Source organism: Nansenia antarctica (assembly GCF_963989245.1).
Source record: "Nansenia antarctica genome assembly, chromosome: 5".
Classification (NCBI taxonomy): domain Eukaryota; kingdom Metazoa; phylum Chordata; class Actinopteri; order Argentiniformes; family Microstomatidae; genus Nansenia; species Nansenia antarctica.
The window spans coordinates 9869797-9890944 of NC_137690.1; the positions used below are offsets into that span (position 1 = coordinate 9869797).

General features: G+C 44.2%; 3 protein-coding genes across 3 annotated transcripts; 2 read left to right on the plus strand and 1 right to left on the minus strand.

The window, feature by feature from the left end:
* Positions 1–285: 285 nt before the first annotated feature.
* vsig10 (V-set and immunoglobulin domain containing 10) lies at positions 286–6183 on the minus strand (the record flags this gene model as incomplete). The annotated part of the gene is made up of 8 exons (XM_080531326.1): positions 286–588; positions 809–951; positions 1199–1211; positions 1680–1793; positions 3094–3378; positions 3914–4207; positions 4669–4974; positions 6006–6183. 8 exons carry the CDS (start codon positions 6181–6183, stop codon positions 506–508), a joined length of 1416 nt encoding a protein of 471 aa, XP_080387452.1. The 3' UTR covers positions 286–505.
* A 1251-nt stretch (positions 6184–7434) lies between these two features.
* Positions 7435–15435, plus strand: LOC308158489 (phosphatidylethanolamine-binding protein 1-like). Its single transcript, XM_080532124.1, has 4 exons — positions 7435–7631; positions 14281–14390; positions 14787–14887; positions 15050–15435. Exons 1-4 carry the CDS (start codon positions 7497–7499, stop codon positions 15265–15267), a joined length of 564 nt encoding a protein of 187 aa, XP_080388250.1. The 5' UTR covers positions 7435–7496; the 3' UTR covers positions 15268–15435.
* A 1381-nt stretch (positions 15436–16816) lies between these two features.
* On the plus strand, positions 16817–20143 carry LOC308158488 (phosphatidylethanolamine-binding protein 1-like). The gene is made up of 4 exons (XM_080532123.1): positions 16817–17042; positions 19072–19181; positions 19483–19583; positions 19704–20143. The coding sequence occupies exons 1-4, from the start codon at positions 16908–16910 to the stop codon at positions 19922–19924; spliced, it is 567 nt and encodes a 188-aa protein (XP_080388249.1). The 5' UTR covers positions 16817–16907; the 3' UTR covers positions 19925–20143.
* The last annotated feature ends 1005 nt before the right edge of the window (positions 20144–21148 follow it).

Sequence of the window (21148 nt, forward strand, 5' to 3'; positions counted from 1 at the left end):
CTTTGAGGAATCTAAAATATAAGACATATTTAGAGTTATTTCACACTTTATTGTTAAATACATAATTCCTATGTGTTTATTCATAGTTTTGATGCCTTCAGTGAGAATCTACAATGTACCAAATAGTCATGAAAATAAAGGAAACGCATTGAATGAGAAGGTGTGTCCAAACTTTTGGCCTGTACTGAAGTTCATTGAGTGAGTGAAGTCAACATACATTATAGTCATCAATGGCTTTTAATGTGTCAAAACACAGTTATATATTGCTCGAAACTCATAATCAATGGCAACAATTCAATGACATAACTCAAATGACATTCTTTAACAAAACCACTGAATTAAATCAACATAGAGGCACAATCGATGGTCCAATGCATACTACGTAGGTTACATACTGTACAAGCCTACCACCCAAAATTACTTTTCAGTTCACAGTTTAATTGGGGAGTAAACATTTTTCTCAGTGATATGATTTTTAAAAAAAGATAACAAATAAGCTCCAACACTAAAAAGTTACAAGCGCCACAGGTTCTTCTGTGACTGTATTTCCTCGCTTCGCATCAGCAATTTCTAGCTCCTCATGGTCACCTGAAGAATGTCACATAATAGGTTAGTGATTTTAGTTTTTGTTGCATCTGTGAAGTCAATACAAACTGAAATGTAAAGCTTAAGAGCAGCTACTGTGCTATGATGGATACATTTAGCCAACATTGCAATTATACAACCACTGACCTATACACTGCATATACAACTCAGTTGAATTTGATTTTGTTCAAGCTGAGTGAGGCAGGGAATTACTGTTCCTTACTGGATGGGATTCGATGTATCTGTACGAGTGTTGTGTGGTGTCCATTAGTCAAAGGTGGGAGTCTGGGCACAGGCTCTTGAAACACCTCCTCCTCGTCAGACTCCACCAGACTGAACACGTCCCCTTGCTCTTCCTCCATTCGCCTTGGGAAAGAGAGGACAAGCGCGACATTAGCCAGCTCAAACTGCAGGTCAATGGCTACTGACAAAACATAATAATCTTAACACTGTCTAAATGATTCTTGCCATATGTATTTCATGTTGTTCTTAAGTGTAGACTAGTCTCTGGGTTTTGAGCATTGTTGTGCGGAAGTGTCAGGTGAATGTGATTACTGTGTACTGTACAGTGTCATACAACCCTGTGTATGTCATTCAGGAAGGTAATACTCACCCAAATCCATTACCTGTAATAAAATAATAAAAATGTAAACATCAATAGCAAATTCAGAGTTAGTCGGTTCAGACCCAATTTGGCACAAATAGTAAGTAACAAATGTGATGGGTGTTTACATCATTATCATTTCCCCCTAAATGTGTCATAAGCCCAATGCACACAGCGTGCGATTTCTGTTGCACGACAACATTCCATTGTTGTCATGAATGGAATCGAATTTTCGCCGTGCGATTAAAATCGGGGCCGTATGCATTGGGATGCGATTTTCTCATAGACTTCCATTCAAACTTCAAAATGGAATGTTGTCGTGCAACAGAAATCGCACGCTGTGTGCATTGGGCTATAGGCTACATTTCAACAATGGTGTTGTAGGGGACATGTTGTGGCATGACTGAGAATAGGGCAGTTAGCAATCTTTCTTTGTTAACTCGGAGGCCTGTCACAGTGTTTGGAGAAAGTGAAAAGATCATAATCTTACCAAGGCAAATTCTGTCACGGCTGCTGTAAACCATTTTGGCTATTATCAAGCCTGATCCAACTATCAGAATAGCTAGAAATGTCCCGATGATTGCTCCTGTATATGCAGAATTGGCTGTGGAAACAGAACATCACACAGTATATGGTTAAAATGTCACACAAAAAAGCGGTTGTGAGTGATCATCTAAGGTGAGAGACAACCGGTTTGGCAACATTCTAGAGAGGGTGTGATCTCCCTGCAACAGTGCTAACATGTTGCATGTCTTGTGTATAGTCTGTCTCTGTGCACATGTCATAAGCATGTTCAATCGTAGTTCAATAGTAGTTCATCTGACTCAGATCTCCCCACACCCCTACTCCATGGGTCCAGACAGAATCTGCAGAGAAGTTGTTCTACTTTGGTATTTATTACAATGACCAGAAGTAACTAGAAGTGTTTTCTGAGGTTATACAGTATGTATGTAATTACACTGTAAAAGTACTATTCAGGTAATTGACCTTTCGCAAAACCACTCCCCCAAACGGTCCTTGTCCTTTAGCAACCAGTCACTACTTGAAGAAGGTTCGCCAAGCTGTCGTTAGGGCGCAAAATCCAATAGGAGATACCCCAAAAGTTTAGAGGGGGGAGGAGTCATTTTTTCCCCCTTTCCAAAGCTCAAAACCCAAGAGGAAAGATGCCGGCAGTGGATGAAACAGTGTGGGAGGCCCCATTCCCAGCTAAATAACTTGAAGATTAGCAAACATACTCCATCTGCTCCATCCAATCCAATATTCGGAATATATCCCTCCACTACATATTGCAATCCCTTTTGTTTAGATCTGGAGGATATTGCAGAGGTATTACTCCAAAAAGAATCAGTTACACTGACCGGTAATATGCTACTTTTCCCACTCCATGCTTGGCTGTTTACAGTAGTTCCTGCTTACAAAGAAGTGCAGCTTGGCGGTAACAGTAACTAAGGTGGCTGGTGGGGCTTTTGCAAAAGGTAGATTTTTGCAGATTTTGGCTGGCCCTAATGATGGCCTAATCATTATGGCTAATGGCCCTCTCTGCCTCCACACATATTCCTCAGGAGTCTGACACACACACACACACACACACACACACACACACACACACACACACACACACACACACACACACACACACACACACACCACACATACAGTGCCCTCCACAATTATTGGCACCCCTGGTAAAGGTGTTAACAAGAGTTATAAAAGAAATGCACCTTTTGGTGAATGTCACACTGACATTTTTTTTAAAGGTTAAAGTAAATTTATTCAGAGAAATCAAGAAATAATTATTTCTAAGAAAACCATTTTTCTCGGAATAAATGTACACACACAAACAAACACACACACACACACACACACACACACACACACACACACACGTGTTTACTCCTACTCACTCTTAACAGTGAGAGAGACCTCCAGCTCGCGGACCATGATTGGATTCTCACTCCTGCAGAAGTAGAGCCCCTCATCGTCCTTGCTGACTTCCACTATGGTCAGCGTGAAGGTGGGTCCCTGCTCTGACAGGATGTACTTGGAGCTGGGGATGATGTCCTCCTGCTGGGCTGTTTTCTTCCAAGCGGTGATGGCCGGAGGGATGGAGCTGCTCTCTGTGCAGATCAACGTCACGTTGGTCCCCTCCAGGGCAGTCACCAATGGTTGCCCTTCAGGATATGGGGATTCTGAGAGAAAAGGCGTCCACTGGGTCAGTTGGATATGACAATGACAAGGTGTGGCTGGGTAAACAGAGTACTTTCTCATTGTTTGAGTAACCTTGTCAGGTGGTGATAAGAAACATTGCCTTAAGGCCAATGCACACGGCCCCGATTTTGGCGCACCGCCGAATTCGATTCCATTGTTTTGAATGAGACAATGCACACGGCGTGCGATGCGATATTATCGCACGACAACATTCGATTCTCCATTCACACCAATTGAAATAATTCAAAGAATTGAGAATCGAATGTTGTTGTGCGACAAAATCGCACGCCGTGCGCTTTGGGCTTTAGGTGACTGATCTTCAGTATGGAACTGGAGAGCTTGTTTTGGAATTGGGACAAAATACGTCAAATGCTGCTTAGTACAGTTGTGAAAACTACAGTGTCACTTGACAGCTGAACGTACATAAGAGCCATGTCGCATTTTACATTACATTTACATAGAGGTCATTTAACATTGCAGATGTTGAATGGTTTCAAGGCGTTATTCATTACTTACTGAGAGTAAAAGCACAGAATCTCTCTTCCTTTGGACTGATGAGTGGGTGGGTTCCTTCACACTTCAGTGTCAGCCCGTCGTACAGCATCGACCTGTTCTGCATCACTGTCAGACTGTTTGCCACTTCTGAGGTAAAGAGGTGTCCACCTGCCTGGTGTCCTCCCTGTCCTTCATGGTCTTCTCCCCAGAGCAACGTGGGAGTGGGGTAGCCCCCCGACCAGGTGCAGAGGAACTGAACATGGGAGGGGTCCTCTCCTGCCTTCCAAGAACACTCGGGGTGCCTCTCTGGGGCATCTAAAGGAAAATAAACATGTTCATACATTGAATGTTCAACTGGGACAAAGACTGTCAGGATAATTGCAGGACAAACTTTACATGAAGTGTCCCTGTGGCACACAGTAGCTCTATTTGGTAACAACACTGAGTAACAAAAAAGTTACCTCACAGGCATAAGGCCTGGTAAAGTGTGACTCAATTGTATAAACTCCAAACAAGTAGGTCAGTAATCGCTAGATGAACAAAACATTGGGAGTTTCTTATCGGTCGGTGTTAAACACATATTTGACTTATTACAACTACTTTAGGTGTGCATGATTAACCTCGCCCGGCACAGTGGAATGGTCCCAAAACATCAGACACCAGGTGGACCAGGTAAGCTAAATCAAGCACACCTAAAGTAGTCGAGAAAAGAAAAAACAACAACAACATCTCCAGAGAGACGGCCACACAGAGGGACAGTCAGTTCTATTACCTACAGTATACTAGTAGCTGTTGGCTCCAGCTGGAGTTCTTCTTGGACAGTGTGTTCTGGGCTCTGCAGGTGTACTCTCCCTGAGCGCTGGGTTGAATGTCCTTTATCCTGTAGTCCAGCCACACCCCCTCGCCCACCGCCAGGGAGTCGTTGCTCGTGGCAACACCCTGAAAACCCCACGACAATGTCTGGGAGGGGTAAGATGAGCTTGAGCAGTTGAAAAACACTGCGGAGCCTTTATGGACGACTAGGGTTCCATTGAGAAGGCTTGAGGATGGATAGATGTCAAAGGTCTCATTGTCTGGACCACCTGCAAGGAGTTAACATTAGATACTTTTAGTTTACCCATAAGTGTTGTCAAACAGGCATTTACTTTGCACTTGGGTAGAGACCTAATAATATGGTGTATACAAAAAAAGTGTTATCTTGTTAGAAACATTCATCTCTGATATGACATGGTGTGCATGGTGGTCTTCTTTTTGCTCAGCCCTAATTGGTAAATCGGACAGCTGTTGACCAAATGATCTTCTAGGGCAAGTATTTTATAATACATTTACATAAATTTTTGGGGCATTTAGCAGACGCCTTTATCCAAAGTGACTTGCAACAAATTCATTTGTCTAAGTAGGTGAAACATCTGTCCATCAGTCAACTCAAGAAAAAGTAATCTATGCTCGGGCCAGAGGCCATTGGCAGTCAAAATGTTAGAAAGAAGGAAGATTTTTTTTCTCTCTTTTTTTTCTTTCTTATTTTTAGTATTATTTACAGTAGATAAACTCTACAGAGGTGTAGAGGGGATAGAGAGCTTTCTGGAGGGACAGTTAAGGCGTAGCCCGAAGAGCCATAAAAGAAGGTATGGACAAGACATCAGCATAAACTACTCTCATCAGCATGAAGGCAACTGCTCACAAAACCTGCTACAGCCAATGATCAAGAAGAACCAGTTTAATTTATAAACCAGCTTAGCAATGCCTGTCCTCCAAGGAATGTATACTTGTGGCATTGTCTACTGTCAACTACTGTTACCACACAAATCCTCATGACAGCAACACTTTGTGTGTATATATGTTACGGTACATGTGGGAATACGGTACATGTGGGAAAACTAGGGTTAGGGTTAGGTGCTAGGGTGCTAGGGTTAAGGTTAGGGTTAAGGTTAGGGTTAGACATGCCAGCATGTACCAAGTCACCCTAGCACCTAACCCTAACCCTAGTTTTCCCACATGTACCGTATTCCCACATGTACCGTAACATACAGTATATATACATATAAAATAATAATAATAATAATAATACAAATAAAAAATAAACACAACTTACTAACGATTTTCAATGATACACCTGTCTGAGTGTTGTTGTCTTGGGGCATGACGTCACAGGCATAGGTCGCCTCATCAGATAGAGACAGTGCACTGATGTTCAAGCTGCCAGTGTCCAGTATTGTCAGGTGTCCTTCAATTGTGCCTTTTGGAGTTGATGATGTGTGATTGCGGCTGATAATAAGTTGTCCATTCTTCATCCATCGCGTAAAGGAGGGGATCGCATTACCAGGAACATAACACGGAAGGAGAATGCTCTGTCCCAGTGGTCCAAGTACAGTTTCATCTGAGCTCCCATGTACAGCCACTGTCACAAACATGAGGATATGTGACAGGAGAAACATAGACAATTATCAAAACAATAAATGCAGCATGATAGGCTAATAGACAAATATTATGCACTGGTTGAACTTTAACTAGGCAACTGTATCACTTTAAAGCAATGGTTTCCTATTGAACAACCACAAGTGGACACTTACCTGTCAGATGCATGAACAGAAGTAGAAAAATTGCAATTTGTGAAGCCTTCATGATCGGTCCTGACACAGTCACCTACATACCTTGACTTCAATTTAGAACAAAGCTCATAGCTTTTCACCTACCTGACTGAGCCTACCTCTGGTACCTGCGGCTTCACAGCACACCTTGATTATTCTACATTAGAATATCTGATGAGCATTACACATTATGGTGGATTCTTTCCCCCATGCTACTGTACATACGAGATCTCGTCCCACCCATATACCTGTTTACTCTCGCACGTTCATCCGGAAACTTTGGTACAGTCAAACCACACCCAACACCTACCTTCTTAAAGGTGCAGGCAGGTAGATTTCCATCTCTTGACAACTCAGCGTTTGAGCCAAAGGACAGAGATCGACATAAAATGAATGAATGAATGAATGAATTAAAGCTTTATTTCGAACATAGTTAGAAAAGAAATAGTTATAACAACAAAAAACAAAAACAAAACAAAAAGAGAAAAAAAAAGAAGAAAAAAAACACTATTTACTTAACAAGTCCGAAAAGGAGTAGGAAGAAGCATAAGCTTATTTAATCCTACCCCTTCTCCAATACTCAGAGATTCATAATTAATAATCTACAGTTAACTTCAAAATTAATATAATATTTTTTAAATTAAATCAAATTTATTTACATATTTACCAACAATAGAAAACAGACAACGTAAATAACGCTATGCAACAAACACAGTAACATGTATGGCCTAATAAACAGCTGTAGCCAGGCTACTTGGCAATCGTGAATATAATTCGGAACATTCTAGAAGAGCAGAATTGGGTCAGAATTGGGTGCAACTTTGTAGCGCAGTAGAGTTGACAGATGACCCTGTCCAATCAAACGTCGGTAAAGCTAAACCCACAGTGATTGGCTCACACGCGATCCACTCTTTGATGCAGAGCACCCTCTCGTGTTGTGTTGACTGTGTTGCCCTGGGGTGTGTTGCACAAAGTGACAGCAGCATATCTGCATCTTCCCCGTGATCAACATCATCATGCCAGTGGATTTAAGCCAGTGGACCGGTCCCCTGGCTCTCACCGAGGTGGAGGAGAAGCCTGCACAACCCCTGGTGGTGAAATATGGCTCTCTTGACATTGAAGAGTTGGGCAAAGTGCTCACGCCGACTCAGGTAGCTATCTAGCTTACTAGTACTGTAAATCCAATGTCTATGTGTTTAGCATAGCCGGCTAACGTCAGATGACATGAATGCAGGTTACAGCATGGTCATGGTGTCAGCAACGTTGCACGCTGAACACGTGCACATTGTAAATACCCAGTGGGACATGCAATTGTGTGAGTTATATTGTTCTGGTTGTATGTGTTTATGTTTTGTGGACTTTCTCGCTGCACAAATGTGGCCCACATAGGCTAGGCCCGTTACTTGATATTGCGTAGTAGTCTCTGCGAAGTCTGCTTTAACCCTGTAAGACACAGGCATAGAAACTGATGAGATAACATCTTTTTCCCCCACCTTTCAGATGTTGTTGTAAGGCCTCTGATGCAGAAAGAAAGTGTTTTCAAAATGTTTACGTTTTAGTACGTTTTTATTTATTTGTGAATTCATGAAATATGACAGTGCATTTATTTTTTTATTATGAACTCAAATCCCCCTTACTTCCTGAATTGACTGAATTGAAATGGAATAACCCAGTTTAATAAACAGAATTGTATTTGGTGTGCGTGAGAAGGTGGTAAATGCCCATCAACTCATATAATATAAGAGACTTTGTGGTTTTTAGTGAGTGAAAAAAAATCTAAGCAAGTAATGAGTTGCTGTGATAATAATCATTTAGAATGTTATCCATACTGCAATGTGAGGGTAAAGAATAGGATCCACTGACTTTGTAAATGTGGAAATTGGATAAATGTGATGATGTAGGTTGTAGGCTAATATTGCAACAGGGGGCCTACAGGGACGAGCAGCAGTGGCCAGTCTGGGCCTTTCATTTAAATGCTGCAAGGCAAGTTTATTTATAATTATAATAATAATTAATAATAATAATTTTAATTTAATTTAATCCTATTTATATAGCACATTTCATACAACGGGCAATTAAAGTGCTTTACATACATTATTTAAAAATACAGCAAGAACGCCTTAACATAAAGGCGGTGTCCCAGGGCCAGCAAGGACGCTGGACGTCATGGGAAGGTCTCACAAACAGGCCCATGTCATGGTCTGACCTGTGGAAGATCCCCCAAGCTAGGCTCAGCTTCCTGATCAGAGCAACATATGACACCTTGCCTTGTCCCCGAAACCTCCACCAATGGTTTTCTGCCGAAGAGACCTGCCCCCTTTGCAACACCATCAATGCGAGCCTCCAGCACATCCTGACAGGCTGCAAGACAGCGCTGTCCCAAGGCCGCTACACATGGCGACACGACCTGGTGCTGAAAAAGCTGGCAGAGGTGGCAGAGACATGCAGACAGGAGGCAAACAGCAGACCTTCCGCTCCAGACAGACATCCCATACAGTTTGCAAGGGCTGGAGAGAGAGTCAAACCCTCCCGTCAGAGAGATACAGCAAGACTCCTCGCACCGGGTAGTGAGTGGACCATGAGGGTCGACCTGGGGAGACAGCTCCAGTTCCCCAGGGAGATCGTGGAAACATCGCTCCGACCAGACCTGGTCATGTGGTCGGAGGCTTGCAAGACAGTCCTTCTGGTCGAACTCACTGTCCCTTGGGAGGGTGGTTTGGAGGCAGCCAACGAGCGGAAGCGAGCCAAGTATGCAGATCTGGCGGCGGAGTGCAGGGAGGCTGGCTGGAAAGCCGTTACGTGCCCTGTGGAAGTGGGGTGTAGGGGCTTCGTAGGTTCCTCAGCTGCTCGCCTACTCCGTGACATAGGATGCACAGGAGCAAGGCATCGGAAAGTCATGAAAGAGCTGGCTGAGGAGGCGGAGAAAGGCAGCTTCTGGCTGTGGCTAAGAAGGAAGCATAAGGGTTGGGGGGCGAACAACACCTAGGGCATCAGCAGGGGGTGGCAGGGAGAGATCCCTGCCATCGCTCCGCCACCAGGAGATGTACTGGGGTTAAAGGAGCGAAACGTCAATGACTGGTGGTCCCCAGCTGATGACCCAGTTAGGCCCACATAGGTGTTCAGTGAGGTGTCACAGCACACCTGTTCTAAAGGCACTGTTGGAGGTGCGTCAGGCAGCAATGCCCAGCAGGAGTACCATCACCTGTATCATGATTTGTTTAACCTGGAAGCATCCAGTGACTACTGTGAAAGGGCAGTTGGCATCCAGGGAAGACTGGAAGACAGCCAGGAGAGACTGGATGACCGCAGGAAAGTCTGCACCGGGAGTGGACGGCTAGTTACCTCACCCACTTGTCCCATAAAGGGACACCCTAAAACTGACTACGAAGACAAATAAGAAAAAACAACCCGATGGCCCTCCGAGAGGCGGGATGGAAGAAGGGCCAATTCAAACGGATTTCTCGGTAACGACTGGAACGGACATAGACAAAGATTCTTGGATTATGAGAAGATGCAGGTGTGGGTGGGAAAAGGTGACCACCTTCCGAGGTCTACGGATCCACCAGGGAAGGAAAAAGTGTGAAGAGGGAGGCCATCAGCAGCAACATTGCACTGCAACCGCAGGTCAGACAAGAGGAACCCAAAGCCAGGTGGCAAACCACAGTGCTGAGGGATCCAACGCTGCTGAGGAAAGGCAGGCGGAGGACACAGGAGGGCCCTCGGTGGACACCAATGCCTCTGAGGGGGGCACCGCTGAAGACACACACAGAACACAAAGCAACCCCAACAGCCAGGGACAAAGCCGGAGAACAGAGAGGAGAGAACCTGGAAGGAGGCAGCTGGTCAAATGGCCAAAGGCAAACGAGGTTGCAGTCTGGCAGAAGCTGGACAAGGACCTCAGTTTCATCCTAGATCATTCACTGCGTGGCCAGGTGGACACCAAGCTGAACTGCATTGGAGACATCATGTATGATGAATGCAGAGGAAGATTTGGAGTGATGGCTAAAAAGCGGAGATCAGGCCCAATGCAGAAGGGGAGAAGGGAGAGAGAGATTGAGCAGTTGGTGAAGAGGCGGCGTCAACTCCGAAAGCAGTGGAGGAAGGCAAGTAGAGAGGAGAAGGAGGGCCTGAAGCCACTGTGGGAGGAGGTGAAGGTAAACCTTGCCAGCCTGCGAAGGGCGGAGCGCATTCGCAAACGCAGAAGGCGGAAGGAGAAAGAGAGGAGTAACTTCTTCAAAAATCCCTTCAAGCATGCGAGACAGCTGCTAGAGGACAAGAGAAGCGGGAAGCTGGAGATTACTAGACCGGAGCTAGAGAATCACATCAGGGAGCAATACAGTGACCCAGCAAAGTCAACTCCGCTGGGATCCCCTGGATATGTTCCCCGCCCAGCTCCCCCAGCTTTCCTGTTTAATGCTGCTCTCCCCAAACTCAGTGAAGTAGCAGACGTGGTCCGGAAGGCAAGAGCAGCCTCAGCCCCAGGCCCCAACGGGATACCATACAAGCTGTACAAGAACTGCCCAGGAGTCCTGAGACACCTGTGGAACCTGTTGAGAGTGGCTTGGAAGAACCAAGTCATCCCTTCAGAGTGGCAAAGAGCTGTCACAGTTTTCATCCCGAAGGAGCAGAACTCCACTACCATCAGCCAGTTTAGGAGTATCGCTCTCCTCAATGTTGAAGGGAAGATCTTCTTTTCCATCTTGGCTAAGAGGTTGACCAGCTACCTCACAAGTAACGAGTACATCGACACCAGCTGCCAGAAGGCGGGTGTGCCAGGCTTCCCAGGGTGTGTGGAACACTCTGCAGTAATATGGGAGCAGATCCAAAGGGCGAAAAGAGAGAGAGGTGACCTGCATGTCGTGTGGCTGGACCTCGCCAACGCATACGGGTCTGTCCCCCACCAACTCATCGAGTTTGCCTTGGACTTCTTTTACATCCCAGTCTGCATTAAAGCCCTGGTAGCCAAGTACTTTGAAGACCTCCAGATGTGCTGCACCCATCAGGACTTCACAACAGGCTGGCAACAGTTGGAAGTAGGCATTGCCATGGGATGCTCAATCTCCCCCATCCTGTTTGTTGCAGCCTTCGAGATCATCCTCATAGGGGCCAGGAAGATGGTCGGAGGAGTGAAACTGCCCTCAGGTGAAAGGCTACCAGCGGTGAGAGGCTATATGGACGACATCACTACCATTCTCCAGACAGCAGCGTGTACAACAAGACTGCTGAAGAGGATAGACGAGCTTGTGAGCTGGGCGAGGATGAAGATCAAACCCCCCAAATCACGCAGTGTGTCTATCAGGAAAGGAGTCAGAAGCGACAACACCATCTTTGTCGCAGGTGGTGAGGACATCCCATTGCTGGCAAATCAACCCGTCCGCAGCCTGGGTCGAACCTACACAGCAGAGCTTTCTGACAGGCAGATGGGGGAGACGGTGAGGAAGCAGCTCGCAGATGGCCTGGCCAGGATCAACCAGAGCCAGCTCCCCGGAAAGTACAAAGTATGGTGTTACCAGTTCATACTGTACCAAAGGGTGATGTGGCCTCTGAAGATGAGCGAAATCCCCTCCTCAGTGGTAAGCAAGATGGACGGGCTGGCAAACTCGTTCATCAGGAAGTGGCTGGGACTGCCAAGATGCCTCTCAGACGTGGGCCTCTTTGGTAGGAACACGCTTCAACTGCCACTGCGATCCATCAGCTCTGGATACAAGCAGGAGAAGGCTCGGTTGGTGCTAGAGCTGAGGGAATCCACTGACCAGCTGGTGAGAGCAGCGGGCACCCAGATAAGAACTGGAAGGAAGTGGAAAGCCCAAGAGGAGGTTGATTTGGCAATCGGCCAGCTGAAGCACCGCGAGGTGGTCGGCAGAGTCCAGGAGGGTAGAGCAGGCCTTGGAAGGGGCGAGACTCCCTTGTTCTGGTCAAAGGCTTCCAAAGAAGATCGAAGAGCCATGGTGGTGGCAGAAGTGGCAAGAACTGAGCAGGAACGCCTTAACATAAAGGCGGTGTCCCAGGGCCAGCAAGGACGCTGGACGTCATGGGAAGGTCTCACAAACAGGCCCATGTCATGGTCTGACCTGTGGAAGATCCCCCAAGCTAGGCTCAGCTTCCTGATCAGAGCAACATATGACACCTTGCCTTGTCCCCGAAACCTCCACCAATGGTTTTCTGCCGAAGAGACCTGCCCCCTTTGCAACACCATCAATGCGAGCCTCCAGCACATCCTGACAGGCTGCAAGACAGCGCTGTCCCAAGGCCGCTACACATGGCGACACGACCTGGTGCTGAAAAAGCTGGCAGAGGTGGCAGAGACATGCAGACAGGAGGCAAACAGCAGACCTTCCGCTCCAGACAGACATCCCATACAGTTTGCAAGGGCTGGAGAGAGAGTCAAACCCTCCCGTCAGAGAGATACAGCAAGACTCCTCGCACCGGGTAGTGAGTGGACCATGAGGGTCGACCTGGGGAGACAGCTCCAGTTCCCCAGGGAGATCGTGGAAACATCGCTCCGACCAGACCTGGTCATGTGGTCGGAGGCTTGCAAGACAGTCCTTCTGGTCGAACTCACTGTCCCTTGGGAGGGTGGTTTGGAGGCAGCCAACGAGCGGAAGCGAGCCAAGTATGCAGATCTGGCGGCGGAGTGCAGGGAGGCTGGCTGGAAAGCCGTTACGTGCCCTGTGGAAGTGGGGTGTAGGGGCTTCGTAGGTTCCTCAGCTGCTCGCCTACTCCGTGACATAGGATGCACAGGAGCAAGGCATCGGAAAGTCATGAAAGAGCTGGCTGAGGAGGCGGAGAAAGGCAGCTTCTGGCTGTGGCTAAGAAGGAAGCATAAGGGTTGGGGGGCGAACAACACCTAGGGCATCAGCAGGGGGTGGCAGGGAGAGATCCCTGCCATCGCTCCGCCACCAGGAGATGTACTGGGGTTAAAGGAGCGAAACGTCAATGACTGGTGGTCCCCAGCTGATGACCCAGTTAGGCCCACATAGGTGTTCAGTGAGGTGTCACAGCACACCTGTTCTAAAGGCACTGTTGGAGGTGCGTCAGGCAGCAATGCCCAGCAGGAGTACCATCACCTGTATCATGATTTGTTTAAAAATACAGCAAGAGGAGCATAGTAAGAAAATACAAATTACAATAAATAAAAGAAAATATAAGAAGTAAATAGATACAACATTTATAGATTTATCGACAAGATCATTTAGGGTCAAATAATTGCTAAGTTGTTCGTGGGCAACCATTTTAATTATGTTTCCTGTACAGGGAAGGTTTGATATGGGTCTGTAGTTGTTTAGTACAAATGGGTCTAGGCCATTCTTTTTTAGTAGATGCTTAATAACTGCAGTTTTCAGATCTTCAAGAAAGGTTCCTGATGAAAGGGAAGTGTTGATTATTTGTATTAGTTCGCCTGCCATGCAGCTAAATATGTTTTTTAAAAAGCTTGTTGGCAGGACATCAAGGGCACAGGTGGATGGTTTAAGACGTGACATGATTTTATCTAGGGTCTTGTAATCGATGGTGTTAAATTGTGACATGGTTGTTATGTCTGCCCTATTTGGGGTTGTTAATGGGGACATGTTTTTCATACCTGTCACAGAAGAGCTAATGCCTTGTCTAATGGTTTCTATTTTATTGTTAAAAAAGGATGCAAGCTCATTGCATTTATTAGTCGAGTGAAATTCCTGAGCAATGGGTGTTGGAGGACCTATTATCAGCATTTCATCAACAATCATGTACATTGCCCTGCAATAAACACACAACCTGTTTTAATATTAACCATTTTGCCCCTGTTTGTTTGTTGTTTCTCAGGTGCAAAGCCGCCCCACGTCTCTAGAGTGGGAGGGCTGTGACCCCAGTAAACTGTACACTCTCGCCCTGACCGACCCAGATGCACCCAGCAGAAAAGACCCCAAATTCAGGTGTTCTGTGCGGCCACTGTGTGCATATTAACATGAAACAATTAATTCTTATTTTTGTTGTTGTTACCCCTTTATTATGGAAAGGACTCCTCCTGGGTTGTATAGAGTGCCACACTCTCACACACACACACACACACACACACACACACACACACACACACACACACCTGATAAAACTAGTGATGGTCTACATTGAAGACCGACATTAGTTCATTATTAAATCAGGTGTAAAAACACTGTGGCCCACCCCTTGTGTAATGATGAGTAAGCGTTATTTTCCATAATACATGTTACGTGTGATAGATGTTTGTTCATTGTCTGTTAATTGAAAATAATAAAAAACTATTAATCATTAAAAAAAAAATCCATAATATATGTGTTCTCTCTTTCTTGAAGGGAATGGCATCACTTTCTGGTGGTGAACGTGAAAGGGAACGACGTGTCCAGTGGTTGTGTAATGTCTGACTACGTTGGCTCTGGCCCTCCTAAAGGCACCGGTAAGAGAACTGTCAGGCTCAGATGTGTGGTATCCTAGTAGTGATTTATGTGGCTGGAAAGTGTGAAATCTGTATGGAGCATGACGACGCATGGTCGTATGTAAGGATTCAACTCAATAAATAGTGTCATTGGTGACCATGTGACGTCTCTCCATCGTCCAGGCCTCCACAGGTATGTGTGGCTGGTCTACGAGCAGCCTGGTAGCCTCTCCTGCACCGAACCTGTCCTCACCAACTGCTGTGGAGACAACCGAGGCGTGTTCAAGATCCAGAGTTTCCGCAAGAAGTATGGACTCGGAGCCCCCGTAGCTGGCACCTGCTACCAGGCAGAGTGGGACGACTATGTCCCTAAGCTTTATGAACAACTGGCTGGAAAATAAAAAGGACTAGGAAAGATTAAGTAGTTCTTGGTAATCCCCACGTTGTTACTAGCTGGAGAAACCCCAACAATGAGGCCTTTTGTTTGTTTTGCGATGATATTAGTTATATTGGTTGATTTATTTGGTTTATTTCCTGTACGTCGTGATGACCCATGTTTTTCATGCTGACCTGACAACAACAACAAAAACACTCCACTTAACCTCATCAGTCACAATAAAACTACCTATCATGTTTGGCTGCATTGGAGTTCTCTTTCACCTGTACAGTTCTGTTTAAATATTCACTGTATGTTGCCCTCTTCCCTCTTTTTCATGTGACAAATTTGACTATGTTTTGTTCTGTTCCCAGACACTTCTGCCTAATACACAAAGTTAGTTCTCTACACACTCAGGTCACTTTGTCTAATCTTAATTCCACAACCATATAGTACATTATCCTCAAGCTAAAAATGTCTTTTGAATGGTGCCTTGGTTTGGCCAGGCTCAGATTTGGTAATGAGTTGCAGTGATAATAATCATTTGGAATTGTAATCATACTGCATTGTGAGGGTAATAGGACCTACTGACTGTAAATGTGACTTAAAAAAATAAATTTACAGATATATGAAAAAAAAAAAAAGACATTTACAGATTTTGGGGGGATAGCTAAATGTGATAATGTAGGCTAATATTGCAACAGAGGGCCATACAGGGACAAGCAGCAGTGGCCAAAGGCTGTGCCTCAATCATGTACTTTGCCCTGCAGTAACAGCACACCCCATTTTAAAGTACATTCCTTCTGGAAAAGTTAATCTAATCTATTTACTGCAATACACTCTGATTAACTACTGATTATGTAAACACAATGGCAGATAAACAATAAGCATCAGAAATGCTCAAATAAACTTGCACATGTAGAACTTGTGTGATGAGCACTTTATTTACAAATATAATTAAAAGCTCTGACAGACTCATGCTTTCTCTTATCCTTGAAAAGAAATTAAAGTGCATGCAATAATAAAGCATTTTATTGTTCTGGTTTATAAGAAAATACACAGCTTGATATTTGGTGGTTAAAGCAAAGAATGACTCGGATTCAGACGGAAATTCAGATAAAGAGATCCCATTGACAGATTATTCAACTTCAAAGACATTAAAAAAGTACATAAGAGCCATGTAGCATTTTACATTACATTTACATATAGGTCATTTAACATTGCAGACGTTGAATGGTTTCAAGGCGTTATTCATTACTTACTGAGAGTAAAAGCACAGAATATCTCTTCCTTTGGACTGATGACTGGGTGGGTTCCTTCACACTTCAGTGTCAGCCCATCGTACAGCATGGACCTGTTCTGCATCACTGTCAGACTGTTTGCCACTTCTGAGGTAAAGAGGTGTCCACCTGCCTGGTGTCCTCCCTGTCCTTCATGGTCTTCTCCCCAGAGCAACGTGGGAGTGGGGTAGCCCCCCGACCAGGTGCAGAGGAACTGAACATGGGAGGGGTCCTCTCCTGCCTTCCTAGCTAAACCCACAGTGATTGGCTCACACGCAATCCACTATTTGATGCAGAGCACCCTCTCGTGTTGTGTTGACTGTGTTGCCCTGTGTGTGCACAAGTGTCAGGAGCATCTGCATTCTGCATCTTCCCCGTGATCAACATGCCAGTGGATTTAAGCCAGTGGACCGGTCCCCTTGCTCTCACCGAGGTGGAGGAGAAGCCTGCATACCCCCTCGTCGTGAAATATGGCTCTCTTGAAATTGAAGAGTTGGGCAAAGTGCTCACACCGACTCAGGTAGCTATCTAGCTACTAGTACTGTAAATCCAATATCTATGTCAGGGGTGTTCAATTAGAATTCAACAAGGTCCAGTTAGAGAAAATGTCCTCAAGGAAAGGTCCTCCATCATAACGTCTAGATTGTGTTATGATATAGCCTACATAGCCTACGTAGCCTAGGCAAGGCAAGTTTATTTGTATAGCACATTTCATACAACAGGGGCAATTCAAAGTGCTTTACATACATTATTTAAAAATACAGCAAGAGGAGCATAAGAAAATAAAAATTACAATGAATAAAAGCAAATATAAGAAGTAAATAGATAAAACATTTAAAAAGACAATAGTTAATGGAAAAAAGACATTGATAGAAGTGTTTGTGTTTAATCATAACTGGTGCAAAACATGAAGGTTTTTAGCTTAGATTTAAATATTTTAAGGGTTTGGGCCTGTTTGATTTCTTCAGGGAGTTTGTTCCAGGAGCCTAGTAGTATCAACGTCTGTATGTGGTCAACTACTGACTGTCAAATCAAATAAATAAAGTACAATTTACTATTAAATTAATTATTAGTTCAATAATATTTCAACAATATGTATTGTACGTTTTCACACTGAACTGGAGGGATTATACATAATAATACTCTAATAATAAATACATGTTTTTTCCCTTTCAAGTAAAATAAGGGCTGCATTTAAATGTAAAAATGCATAGGCTAACAGAGAGCTTTTGAACAAATTTACTTTTTCACAAAACCCTGTCCATTCTTCATTAAAAGCTCTGTTTTCGCTGTCTACCTTTCTTTTTTTGGAGCACGCCATGACTTCTCTCTAACTTATTTCTCCGAGTAGTCTCTCGTCTCGTCATCCCCTGTGTGTGTATCTCTCATCCCTCATCCCCTGTGTGTGTATCTCTCATCCCTCATCGAGCCAATAACGCTTATCAGAACGCACAGATTCAGTACCGTAAAGGCTAGAAAACATGCGCAGATCCGTCAAAATGTAATCATTCTTAATAATTTATCGGTTATTATAGGTCTGGGTCCGGATTGGACGGCGTCTGGTTCCGAGTCCGGACCGCGGTCCGCCTATTAGTGAGAACCTTGCTTTCAAACTGCAAACATGAAGCTAAGAATCTAGGTGTGATTATAGACTCTGATTTAAGCTTTGAGCCTCACATCAAATCTATCACTAGAAATGCTTTTTATCATCTACGGAATATTGCAAAAGTTACACATTTTCTCCGGCAAGCTGATGCAGAAGTGTTAATGCATGCTTTTGTTATTACCCGTTTGAACTATTGTAACAGTCTCCTATCTGAGAGTTTTATAACTCCTATTTTATAGACTCTACACTGGCTTCCTAATCTTCCTAGATTTCAAGATCCTCCTGCTTGTTTATAAAGCTCTCTGGCACAGCACCAGAATATCTGAAAGACCTTTTGCTAGCATACCACATGTACAAAAGAAAAGATTTGGTGAGGCTGCATTCTCATTTTATGCACCAAAATTGTGGAATGTACGGCCAGTTTACATTAGGGATGCAACCTCAGCAAATAATTATGTTCATGTCAAGACTAAAAACCCATCTTTTTAATATTAGCCTACCTTTAAATGACTAAATAATTAAATTATGATTATATAATGATTGGAGCACTTATCCATACTGCATTGTAGGAGGGTAAAGAATAGGATCCACTGACTATGTAAATGTGGAAATTGGATAGCTAAATGTGATGATGTAGGCTAATATTGCAACAGGGGGCCTACAGGGACAAGCAGCAGTGGCCAAAGTCTGGGCCTTTCATTTAAATGCCGCTGACCTATTATCAGCATTTCGTCAACAATCATGTACATTGCCCTGCAGTAAACACACAACCTGTTTTAATATTAACCATTTTGCCCCTGTTTGTTTGTTTGTCTGTTTGTTTGTTTGTTTGTCTGTTTGTTTGTTTGTCTGTTTGTTTGTTTGTTTGTCTGTTTGTTTGTCTGTTTGTCTGTTTGTCTGTTTGTTTGTTTGTTTGTCTGTTTGTTTGTTTGTTGTTTCTCAGGTGCAAAGCCGCCCCACGTCTCTAGAGTGGGAGGGCTGTGACCCCAGTAAACTGTACACTCTCGCCCTGACCGACCCAGATAACCTCAGCAGAAAAAACCCCACAGTCAGGTGTGTTGTGTGGCCACTGTGTGCACATTAACATGCAACAATTTATTATTTTGTTGTTGTTGTTACCCCTTTATTATGGAAAGGACTCCTCCTGGGTTGTATAGAGTGCCACACACACACACACACACACACACACACGCACACACACACACACCTGATAAAACTAATGATGGTCTACATTGAAGACCTACATTAGTTCATTATTAAATTAGGTGTAAAAACACTGTGGCCCGCCGCCCACCCCTTGTGTAATGATGAGTAAGCGTTATTTTCCATAATACGTGTTCTCTCTTTCTTGAAGGGAATGGCATCACTTTCTGGTGGTGAACATGAAAGGGAACGACGTGTCCAGTGGTTGTGTAATGTCTGACTACGTTGGCTCTGGCCCTATTAAAGACACTGGTAAGAGAACTGTCAGGCTCAGATGTGTGGTATCCTAGTAGTGATTTATGTGGCTGGAAAGTAAGTAAGTAAGTAACCATGTGACACCAAGTGACCATGTGACATCTCTCCATCGTCCAGGCATCCACAGGTATGTGTGGCTGGTCTACGAGCAGCCTGGTGGCCTCCTCTCCTGCACCGAGCCTGTCCTCACCAACTGCTGTGCAGACCACCGAGGCATGTTCAAGATCCAGAGTTTCCGCAAGAAGTATGGACTCGGAGCCCCCGTGGCTGGGACCTGCTACCAGGCAGAGTGGGACGACTATGTCCCTAAACTCTATGAACAACTGGCTGGAAAGTAAAAAGGACTAGGAAAGATTAAGTAGTTCTTGGTAATCCCCACGTTGTTACTAGCTGGAGAAACCCCAACAATGAGGCCTTTTGTTTGTTTTGCGATTATATTGGTTCTGATACTTATTTCCTGTACGTCATCATGACCCATGTTTTTCATGCTGACCTGACAAAAAAACAAACACTTCACATAACCTCATCAGTCACAATAAAACTACCTGTTAATCATGTTTGGCTGCATTGGAGTTCTCTTTCACCTGTACAGTTCTGTTTAAATATTCACTATACAACTATGTTGCCCTCTTCCCTCTTTTTCGTGTGACAAATTTGACAATATTTTTGTTTTGTTCTGTTCCCAGACACGTCTGCCTAATACACAAAGTTAGTTCTCTACACACTCAGGTCACTTAATTCCACAACCATATAGTACATTAGCCTCGAGCTAAAAATGTCTTTTGAATGGTGCCTTGGTTTGGCCAGGCTCAGATTTGGTAATGAGTTGCTGTGATAATAATCATTCAGAATATTAACCATACTGCATTGTGAGGGTAATAGGACCTGACTGTAAATGTGGCTTAAACATTTACAGATTTTTTGGGGGGATAGCTAAATGTGATGATGTAGGCTAATATTGCAACAGGGGGCCATACAGGGACAAGCAGCAGTGGCCAAAGTCTGTGCCTCTTTCGTTTAAATGCCGCTGGCATCAGCATTTCATCAACAATCATGTACTTTGCCCTGCAGTAAACACACAACCTGTTTTGATACTAAGTATGTTGCCCCTGTTTGCACCATTCAGAAGAAATTAGTTCAAGGCTAAGAGTGTACATGTACTGTATATGGTTGTGAAGTGTAGCCAAAGTAACCTGAATGTGGAGAGAACTAAGTTTGTGTATTAGGTGGAAGTGTCTGGGAACAAGATTAGTAGAGAACAATCATGTCCTTAGTTGACACTGTGACAGTACAGTATCAGCACAACCCATTTTAAAGTACGTTCCTTCTGGAAAAAAAAGTTAATCTAATCTATTTACTGCAATACACTTTGATTAACTGCTGATTATGTAAACACAATGGCAGATAAACAATAAGCATCAGAAATGCTCAAATAAACTTGCACATGTAGAACTTGTGTGATGAGCACTTTATTTACAAATATAATTAAAAGCTCTGACAGACTCATGCTTTCTCTTATCCTTGAAAAGAAATTAAAGTGCATGCAATAATAAAGCATTTTA